Source organism: Aplysia californica, unplaced genomic scaffold, assembly GCF_000002075.1.
Source record: "Aplysia californica isolate F4 #8 unplaced genomic scaffold, AplCal3.0 scaffold00084, whole genome shotgun sequence".
Lineage (NCBI taxonomy): Eukaryota > Metazoa > Mollusca > Gastropoda > Aplysiida > Aplysiidae > Aplysia > Aplysia californica.
This window is the reverse complement of record NW_004797354.1, coordinates 771,697-783,556: the sequence shown is the minus strand read 5'-3', so window position 1 is coordinate 783,556 and position 11,860 is coordinate 771,697. Positions and strand designations below refer to the sequence as shown.

The following is an 11,860-nucleotide window of genomic DNA, read 5'->3' as shown; positions in this document are numbered from 1 at the left end:
GGGGGAGGTGCGGGTGGATAAACTATAAATATATTGTAGACAATACATACATGCATCATTGATAAATATCATAGACGTGGCTGCCTCCAACGATCTAGCAGGTTTATCAAAGTATTTTGAAATATTTGGAGGATGTAGAATTATTATTATTAGATCTAATTCGACGCAAGGTCTTACCCGACAAATGAAGGAATCTTGTCCATCGCCAAGCCGGCAGAACTCGTCCCCGGCATAAACCTCTCCCGGCTGAGAAACCAGGAATGGCTGGATCTCCTGGGTACTTCGTTCCGCGTTCTTCGTTACCAGACAGTTTGTGTCGTTCCTGGCAAAATTGGTATTTGTGAATTGCAGGTGTTATTTACGCACCCATTGATATAATTTCGATTAGTTAGAAAGCAGGCTTCCGACCCTGCCTGTCAGGGCCAACCCAGATTGAGAAGGAAACAAATATCCTAATAGAAAGACCGAGATATCTGATTCGAAATTTCTCCCCATTCGGGAATCGAACTTAGGTCTCCTGTGTGCAAGAGGCAATTGCCTGACCACTACACCTCAGACGCTGGCGTACCTGACAGGATAGCACGCGGTGGAAAAGTTGGTAAAAAAAATGTTTAGGCTGCATCTAGACGGTAGAACTTATAGGGCTGCATCCTCTTCCCACAGAAGCAGAATGATATATGTGACGCACATGTGATGTTACAGGACATTTGACATATACGTGAAGTTACAGGACCAGTCATGGCGTACATGCAATGTTACAGGAAATTTGACGTACATATGATGTTACAGGACCATTCTAGCATCTGCGTTTGTCGCAGCCGCGACCCGCGAATCGCGGCCGCGATTTTTGGCATTTTTAAACAAAAAAAGCTACTTCATACATGTAACAATATTAGATATGTATTTTGATAATTTTAAGGTGTCCATGTATAGATCTGTTCATGCGAAGAATGTAGGTACATACTACTATACATTGCTGTTTGCCGTTTGTCTTTTATTTTTTTCCTTTGTTGCGTTTTAATTTGTTGGTGTGTTCATTTATAATAAAAAAATTGTTCTGATGTGTTGCTTTTCTATTTTCTGTGTATACAGCACAATGTTATTTAATGTGATGTTGTTCCTACATTTTTAAATATATATACATGTGTTCTAGTTATGATAGAGTGTGTCTCCACCAAAAACCGAATACTGTGATTCCATAATTTACATGTTAAAAATATCCTGTACTTTTTCTTGAATTACACTCGTTTAGGGTTTATAAAAACGGCCAATCTTCGGAAAGATGGACACACGCCCTTTGTTAATTTTTGTTGTTTATGTGCTATTCTAGTTTTGATTTCATTCATTTGTGAAACCTGTATTTTTCAAGTTTTTACACTCTGTGTGGCTACAAATGATATTCTGGATGCATAAAACAGAGCCCAAGAAATGCTGGTGCTTTAGATTAAGTTACCTCTATCAACACATTGCTATATACGTCATCACAGAGAGATGAAAGCTTGAAAATTAATGGCAACTTTTATGGCAACTTTTGGGCTTTTGCCATTTTTGTGGCAACTTTTGGCAATTTTGGAACAGAAAATGGCAACACACGCAGATGCTAGACCATTTGACGTGCACGCGATGTTACAGGACAATTTACGGTGAATGTGATGTTACAGGACATTTGACGTACATTTGATGTTACAGGACATTTGACGTACATCTGATGTTACCGGACATTTGACGTACATCTGATTTTACAGAACATTTGACGCCCATCTGATTTTACAGGATATTTTACGAGAATGTGATGTTACAGGACATTTGACGCACATCTGATGTTACAGGACATTTGACGTACATCTGATGATACAGGACATTTGACGCACATCTGATGTTACAGGACATTTGACGCACATCTGATGTTACAGGACATTTGACGCACATCTGAAGTTACAGGACATTTGACGCACATCTGATGTTACAGGATATTTGACGTGAATGTGATGTTACAGGATATTTTGACACCCATGTGATGTTACAGGACATTTGATGCACATTTGATGTAACAGGACCATTTGACGTGAACGTGATGTTACAGAAACCATACTTAACGTGCAGTTACAGGACTATTTCGCCTTGATGCCTACTACAGCAAGTCTAGGACCGTAATGTGTTTTTCAGAAGTGTGCAAATTGAATCCAACTAATTAAAAAAAAAAAAAATTCTGTTTTTTTCAAGATCAACTTCTTTCTACTTAGTTCCCAGACGCAGAACTGGAAGAAATCGTCTTTGAAATCACCTAAAATTCGTTGGAGTTTAGTGACTGTATGATTGAATGAATGGGACACCCCCCCCCCCCAACCGTCAAAAAAGGAGGACAATTTTATTTTTATGATGTTCTAAAAGAGCAAATCATTTCCGAAACCAGAAAAAAACAATAACAACAAAACTACATCGGTACAACAGCAACAACGAACTTCAACATTTACAAAAGCGACAACAACAATAACAGCAGCAACAACAACAGCCACACCATCACTAACAACAACAACAACAGCCACAACAACAGCAACAACAACAAAAACAAATGCACCAACTTGTCGAGTCCATCAATAAAATCCTTGAAGTAGTCCACAGAGCACTGAGAGAACAGCCACGGGTTCTGGGCCTTACGCCGGGAGGGGAACTTGAACCGTGACGTCATAATGTAGCGGTCAAAGGACAGGCATGTGTTCCCGTCCATGTCATGACGAGCTCCCAAACTGAGAGAAAACAAAAGAAAAAAAGTCAGACTCAAAAGTACTTAAAATTACACAGTTGTGAGCGCTGTGAAACTTCTATCAAACTAAAATTGAATAGAAACTTATCTTCGGCGAATTCCGCTGGTTATCTCGAAATCAAAGAAATTCACCGGGAGTAAAGACGTTCGGAGAAAAAAAATATAAGGTTGGAACGAAAATAAGATAAAGTAAGATTAGATTAGATAAGATAAGATAAGATTAGATGTGACAAGATCTGATAAATCTCTTTTATTTTTTTGTCTAGAAGCTGGCATATTGGTGTGTTGTTTCACCACACAGGCAAATACAAGCTTCGAGCTGGACGTTGGATTGCTTTATTTCCATCTCTAAAAATAATGCGATATTTAAAGGCTAAAAAAACCAAATTTTTATGTGATTGGGGGTGTGGGGGGGGGGACATTGAAAAAAAATTCAAAGCAAAAATATTTATGGTTCATGTATCTCTCTCTCTCTCTCTCTCTCTCTCTCTCTCTCTCTCTCTCTCTCTCTCTCTCTCTCTCTCTCTCTCTCTCTCTCTCTCTCTCTCTCTCTCTCTCTCTCTCTCTCTTTTAAATGTGAGTGTTTTTCCATCCCCCACCCCCATCGTCGCTATTTACATAATTTAGGAAGCAGGACTCCGACCATACCAGTCAGGGTCAATCCGGGATGAGAAGGACTCGAAATCCCGGCAAAAGGACTGAGATACTCGATTAAAATTTTAAAAATGTTATCCCCACTCCAAGATCTACCTTCGATCACCTAGCTCTGCGCGCGACAGCAAAGCACGCCAGTATGTATCTCGTTCGATAATCTCACTTAACAAATTGAATGAGTAATGCATTACATCATCCAGCTATTACCTGTGACCCAGCTCGTGCGCTGCTATGGCAACGTCCCGGAACTCGAAGTATTCCTCCACGATGGAAAAGAAGTAGTCCGAGTTGCAGGCAGAGCCCAGGTAGGCGAGACCTGCGATTGATGTTAGTACATGTATCAGTTTTTACATTTTCAGTGAATTCTTAAGACTTTTATACGGCACTTGCAACACAGATAGGTCAGACTCGTATAACTGATGAAGATCAAGGTGTTTTTAGAGGGTATCATACAAGAAAAGATGAAGAATCAGATATGTAATGAGGTTTTATTTGTATATTTAATGGGAAAGGAGGAGCAAACCACACCAGAGTGCATGCCAACAAGACCTATAGTTTCAAACATATCACATTTATAAATACGATATATCAAACGCAGATAATAAACTATTTTATGGCATTTCAATAACTGAAATAACTTGTATTCCACTCACTCACGCACACACAAACACACACACACACACACACACACACACACACACACACACACACACACATACACACTACACACACACGCACAAACAAAAACAAAACATGCTCATACAAAACACACACACACACACACACACACACACACACACACACACACGCAGGCACGCACTGTCATACGCCCAAACACAAAGCACTCATATATATATAAAACACACAGCTCGCGCACGCACGCACACACACACACACACACACACACACACACACACAAACAAACACACACACACAAACAAACACACACACACAATATACTGCCACAGATTTTTTAGGGAACCACCCTGTATAGATCAAAACACAGTGTTAACTCCGCAATGCAATATCATACTGTCGGGAGTGTGAGATAGAACATTCAACTCCAAAACGAGGTTTCCACCTCCCCAAACGTGTGGTGTCTTCAGCAAAAACTTAGGAACAAGCGAGAGGAAGAGGTGATCTTGGCCCTATATATCAGTGGTGTCCCAAAGAAACCGTGAGAGTTATGGAATACATTACAATGTAAAAAGAATAATTTTTAAAAAAAATGTAGAATAAGATTATTAGTAAGGTGTCACCTTCGGGTCCTTACCTGCATTTGAGACTGAGCCACCGTAGGTTAGATTGTGACTGTGGAGGGAATACATTAAGGCTTCTTCAGGGTTAGTTGTTTGTTTGTTTTTCGTAAGAGTTTTTCGACACTTGCAACACAATAAGGTCATATAGAATATAAGTGCCGAAGATAAGAGGTGTTTCAAGGGAGTAACAAACACAAAAAAGAAGGAGGGGAGATAAAGACAAAATATGTTTAATAGGAATGCGTGCGTGTGTGTGTGTGTGTGTGTGTGTGTGTGTGTGTGTGTGTGTGTGTGTGTGTGTGTGTGTGTGTGTGTGTGTGTGTAAGAAAGAGAAAAATAGATAGTGAGAGTGAGAGAGAGAGATAGAGAAAGAGCGAGAGAGTGATGATGAGAGTGAGAGAGAGATGGAGCGAGAGAGTGAGAGTGAAAGTGAGAGAGAGAAAGAGAGAAAGAGACTAAGAGAGAGAGAGAGAGAGAGAGACAGAGACAGACAGACAGACAGACAAACAGAGAGAGAGACAGAGAGAGACACAGAGAGAGAGAGAGAAAGGATACGTAATGAAAAACGTGTTGACGACCCATAAACATAACAATGTAATTTTTTTTTCTCCCCAGATGTCAATAAAGGTTCATTCATTTATTCATTCATTCATTTATGCACTCATTCTTTCATTCATTCATTCATTCATTCATTCATTCATTCATTCATTCATCCATTCATTCATTTATTCATTCATTCATTATTTCTTTTATTCGTTCGTTCATGTATATCTTATTTTAAAGAAAAGTATGCATTCCGTTTCAGTATTATAGTCCATACGGTATTTTTTTCTTCTGTTTTACGCATTTTGTATTAGACAAATAATAAAGACTTTCATACAATGAAATAGACAGAAGAGACACGTGCAAACAGCTAGGCTTGTTTTCGTCAAAGTTTTACGACACAATTTGGTTTTATAAGTTTCGAAGATTAGAGGCGTTACAAGAGAATAACAAACACAAGAAAGAAAAGGAGGAGAGCTAGAGAAAAGGATGATGGATGATTGAAGGAGCAAACCAGAGCACCCGCCAACCATCTGGTTACGTTATACGTTAAAAAAAAATATTTTTAAAAATTCTTTTGTAAGAGACAAAATACACAAACTGCCGTGCAAAGAAACAGACAGACAGAGACACACACAGAGAGGCAGACTGACAAAAAGACAGACAGAAAAAGACATATACACATAGGTAGGTGGACCCCCCCCCCAAAACAAAACAAAAACAACAAAAAAACCAACAACCCCAAACAGACCGACCAACAAAAGCCCACAGACAGACAGAAAGTTTTAAAACAGAATGTTAAACAAGCCAAAGTCCGTCTCTCACCCCGTGAAAAGCATGACGTGGTCGCTGGGCGGAAGGTCCGTCCCCTGGCCCTCTGCCCATGCGCGAAAAGCTTCCAGGGCAGCAGACGACTCCACGAAGTCACGTGACGACGTGGGCGGTTTCTCTGTGTTCTTCCAGTAGTCCGGGTTAGGGGTCTGAGGAGCAGTACAACATGAGAGTTGAGCTGTTCTGGCTGTTTTACAATTTCAGTGTTATAATTATTTGTGGTATTAGGGAGGTAACAGATAAATAATGATACTGCACTGCTCATAAGCCTGCACTTCAGGACAGTCTAAGATTAACACACAAAAGGCCAGAACATTCTACGTCAACAGATGAGCTGATGTTGAATGGCCTGGCAACAGCAGAAACACGCGGAGAGTGCCGATCAATCGACTTTTCTGATGCAACCAGCATAAACATAAACCTACTGTTTCTTAGATGAAAAGGATTACATTTTATCGCGGATTTTGATAAACAAAGACCTAAACTTAGAGTTAAAAAGAAAGAATTTTATTAAATCTGCCATGTGGAAGGGAAAAAATGCCAGTTTTCTATTTCTAAACTTTGGTGCTGCAAACACCGTTTGAGGCACAAAAATGGTATTTTTATAAAATGACCTTTGGATTTTATACACAATCAAAAAGTGGTACATATACCTTTTTTAAAAAAAGTCTCCAGTAAAGTTTTACGGTGCTCGCAGTCAGTAATTCATGAGCACGTGCGACTCAACTTTCTCTCTTTCTTCCCACTTTTACGGATACTCACACACACACACACACACACACACACACACACACACACACACACACACCACACACACACACACTCACACACACACACACACACACACACACACACACACACACACACACACACACACACACACATACTCACCAAGGAGTAAATAAATATTCACATTCATCCCCATAAAAATTTCTCAAAACTACCACTGCGGGGAAACCCTCTCTCGCTATGCCTCCCAATAATCTGCCACCTGAACCGTACTCTCAAACCGAGGCGAGTCTGTAAATAAGCTTGCCTCGCCTCAAACCCATCAACTGACAAATTAGCAGTCTACTTTTCAACTAATCATGCCTCTTTATAGTACTAAAGGGGACTAAATTACTTTGATGGTTTGTTATGTCTAAGCTTTTCACTGGGGTTTATGACCAATCGGACACAAATAACATGACGTTAGCTTAGTTATATACTGTGTTGGACTGAGCTTTGTGTGGCCTTAGTTCGAACCCTCCTTTTGGGCACAATAGAAGGGTAGTTATTACATATTCACACTGAGGCTCAATAATACTGCGTTGGACAACAACTCACGTGGCTATAGTTTGATCCCTCAACACAAACTGTCCTTTTGTTTTAGTACAGTTTACGGCAATTGCAAAATAATTAGGTCATATAGTGGCGTCAAAAAAAAACCTGGAAGATAAAAATCACCCAACCATCCTGTTATAGGCTTGCTCATGCAGTATTCCAATATAAAGCTGAATAAATTCTGCATCATCTGACACTTAAATATTTCATCTATGATAAGAGACGCCCGAGATGTGGTCGCTCAAAATTGACCTTAACGGCTTGGTAAAACTGTGCGAAATCAGAGAAACGCAAAATTGTTTTCACGTGTATATTGAAATGCATCAATATTAGTGGAATGGACATGTCATTGTATTGAATATCAAATGAAAAGAGAATATTATTCTCTCTGCAATGAACAGCATCTTCTGAGGATATTTTCACATAGATTGGAGAACAGCGCAGTCACAAAAACCACACAAAACCTGGACTTGACATAACATGCGCTTATTAGTTTTAATTTCGTTTTTGTTTAGTAGCTAATTTTTTCCTATCAAACACGAAACCTTTTGCTGCATATGGACTGCGTTAGTTAGATTTTGGACAAAATCATCTGTCAGTGAGGATCAGAGGCCACGAAACTGTAAGGGTTTTGGGTGGTCTGGGGTGGAATGAATAAACCGCCCTCATGAGACTCACCGGATGGCTTGGTTTAGTAAACTACAACGCACAAGTGCTGGAACGTCATGTCTTACCCTAATTTTCGTCAAGATATAATTCAAGTAAAAATCTCAATGCAAAACAAAGAGTTTCTCAAAAGGTCAATGCCACTAGATAATTCTTGGAAAACCAAACCAATTCAACGTAAGAGTGGTCACCACTAAATAGCCCCGTTGTGAATCTTACAGGTATGTGAAGAGTGAAATAGATATACCATGAAACAGTTGCCGATGAAAAGCGACTCTGCTGCCAATTCAGACAATATGTTTGCAACCCTCTGTGACGTTCGGGATGAAATGACAAATAATTATGTCCAAAATTTAATAGAGTCGATTTCCCAAGAGGTTGTGCACAAAACAAATATAATGACTCCTTAGCTAAATAACAGTGAGAACATTTAATTTAAAGTTAAGTCCAAGTTTTGCTTGGTAGATCTATTTATGATTGCTCTGTTTTCTGCTTTGCTTGAAACTTTCGAGGCAAAATATCAACATAGAAATGTGTTTATTGAAATACAAAATCCCCCATCCATTGGATATGTAATGTATGTCATTCTATCAATCAATACCGAGGTTCCTGAATACACGCACGAAGACAATTTTACGTTTCTTTGATTTCGCACAATTTTGCCAAGCCTGATTTTTAAGGTCAATTTTGTGTGACCATAGCTCGGACGTCTCTTAACATAGATGAATTATTATTGTGTCAGATGATGTACAATTTATTTAGCTTTAGTAGGTATAGAGAGGCTTTAACACAATGACTTGGTGATTACATTTTCAAGTTTCTTTTGGGCGCCACTATAAAAGTATCGAAGATTAGAGGTGTTAAAGAGATACGAAAAATTGACGGAGGAGAGATAAGGATAACAAAATGTTTTAATGGAAAACGAAGGAGCAAACCACACTAGAGCACCCACCAACCACCCACCATCATGGATTGTCAGATCGTAGCGGATACTAGCTATTATACTTTAATGGACTGTGCTACGGATTGCCCTAGTTAGTATCCACATTCGGTTATGTGTGGAGATTCCACTGTATCTCACTCCAGAACCTTAGTTAATGCTCTATCACGTAAATTAATTTAAACTACAGTTCGTCTCGATTATATCACAATTACTGTCTAGATCAATCTTTATTGTGAAAATTTACAACAAAGAAGAACAAAACAAAACAAAACATAACCAAAAAAAACGGTGTTGACTTATTCAATTTAATGGCTTGAGAGAAAGTACATATTAAGGTCTCAGCAATTGAATGTTTATAACACACAACATGGCCTTACTGCATTGATTGTTTCAGAAAGAGTTTTACGGCACTTACAACACAATTATGTTATATAAGTGCCAAGGTTTGTGTGTCACAAGAGAGTAATATACGTAAACAAGAAGGAGGAGAGATGAGGACAGGAAAAAAGGAGCAAACCACACAAGAGCACCTACCAACCCCTCATGCTGTATTATTGATACATAACAAATAGCAGGCAATTTCATCATACCAGTAACTAGAAGCCTGCAAAAAATGCGTTAGGTAATTTTATTGTGTTCTGACTTTGATACTTGAAATTGCATGGCCCTGCGATGAAATCAGGCGCTCGTCAAAAATATAATAAGATAAGATAAGATAAGATAAGATAAGATAAGATAAAATAAGATAAGATACATCTTTATTGTCCCGATCCTGGCACATTGGTTCGGTGTTCCACCACGTGTACACACACACACACACACACACACACACACACATGCACACACACACACATACACACACACACACACACACACACACACACACACACACACACACAAACACACACACGTACACACGTGCACACACATGCTCACACAAGTAGGCTTACAATCACATGCATAATATAAATGAGCAGCAATATAAACAATAATAATCGTAAGCTAGATACACACTCAATGTTATTTTGATGCATGCTCTAAGGTCGTAAGTATACTTATACAAGATGGTTAAGATGGACGCATTTTGATAGATGATATAATGAAACCAAAGAAACTGACATGTTTCCACCCGTTTGGCAATATCTATAGGAATTTTTTCTTCATTTTTTTGGCTCAACATCTCTTTATTTCCAGTAAAATCATATTTGTGTGCGGATTTTACTGAAACATGTTGATCAGAAAAACAAAAATAAAATTTACAGTTACCAAGAGCACTCTATCTTTAAAAATCACCACGCATTAGCTGCCATTTTCTCTCTAATTTTACCTCAAACACCAGGTGATCTCTACCTTCTTCGATCGCAATAATCTTGACTTCCATTCAAGATACATTGATAGTGTTTCAATCAAAAGCGAGACAAATAAACGCTCTTAAAGATTATACTAATAACTTCTTATGCCCCCAAACTGACGAGCGCCTGATTTCACCATGTCATGACACAAATGTCAGTCAACTCACATCGAAGACGATGATTCCTGCCCAAGATATGTCAATGTTGAACCCGGCCAGCCTCTGCACGCTGTTGTAGCGGAGGTCGATCTGTGGATGTATCATCATCATCATCATCATCATCATCATCATCATCATCATCATCATCATCATCATCATCATCATCATCATCATCATCATCATCATTATCATCATCATCATCATCCTTACTATAATCCTCCTCCTCCTCCTCATCCTCCTCCTCCTCCTCCTCCTCCTCCTCCTCCTCCTCCTCCTTCTTCTTCCCATCCTCATTGCAAGCAAATTATTTAATTCGCTTCCTCATTTATTATGTTCTTTTTCTTTCCTCATAGCTTTTTTCTTCTTTTTTTGAGAGGGAGGGAATCTTGACTCAAAAAAAGGGGGGGGGGAGGACATGGGAAATGTGGGTGAAGAATGGGGTTAAGGGAAAGCGGGTGAGGAGAACGAAATAAGGTTGAGGAGGTGAGGGGAGAGGGGCGGGGTGAACAGATTAAGAAACAGGAGGGGTGAGGACAGGTGGAGCTAACTCTGATACACGTAGTTGGGTAATAAACTTTCATAATAATTGTAACGTTAGTTTTCCAGGTCGTCAGCAAATAGTGGTGATTAAGCTTGGAAATCGTCTTCAATAATTGAAAAAAAAATCAACGGTAAAGAATTGTGCTGTGGTAACGACAGTTCAAATCCCCTCAATAACACTTGTTAAAAAATTTATTTTATCATCCGGTTTGTGGAAACATTAATTTTGAATCCCTATGCACGCTAACTGTTATTCGTACTGAAGCTCTATACTTTGCAAGCAGGCATCGAGATTCATGTCACACAAGAATCACTTTACTCCTCAGCATATATGTCAACCACACAGTCCTTAGCAGTCTCAGGCCAAAGGTGTGGGGGCACTCTTGTCCACTCGAGTACTCGAATATTTTGGCTCAGCGAGTACTCACTCGAGTATCTTATCATTACTCGGACTCGGGATCGAGTCCTAAAGACTGGACTCGTTCAACCTTACTATTGACTCGCTACAAGTTGGCCGTGTATTTCAAGAAGCACGATTTTTTGGGTACATTTCCTGAGAGTGGCTCTTTTCTTTTGAGCTTGTGTACAGAAGCACAAGGACACAATGCCGTCTATATTAGGGCTGGGAAGAAGCAAGACAGATGAACAAATACAAGAGAGGGAAAGAAAAGACTTGATCGTAAGTTGGACATGTCAGGAGTGTCCTCCAACCGCCCGTCTTCTCGTCCACCATATCTTATCTCCGTTATTCTATCTACAGTCTAGGTTTTTCGGGTGGTTTTTTCTCTTTTTCTTTGTTTTATTTTTTGTTTGTGGGGGGGGGGGGG

At 39.4% G+C, this 11,860-nt stretch overlaps 1 protein-coding gene across 1 annotated transcript in view; it reads right to left on the bottom strand.

The window, feature by feature from the left end:
* LOC101854074 overlaps positions 1 to 11,860 on the bottom strand; it is a gene marked incomplete at its 5' end in the record, with an annotated part of 31,244 nt that overhangs the window by 14,613 nt on the left and 4,771 nt on the right. Inside the window, 5 exon segments of the mRNA XM_013080389.2 lie at positions 178 to 322; positions 2,583 to 2,747; positions 3,626 to 3,734; positions 4,692 to 4,729; positions 6,046 to 6,200. Coding sequence (XP_012935843.2) covers positions 178 to 322; positions 2,583 to 2,747; positions 3,626 to 3,734; positions 4,692 to 4,729; positions 6,046 to 6,200 — 612 coding nt within the window.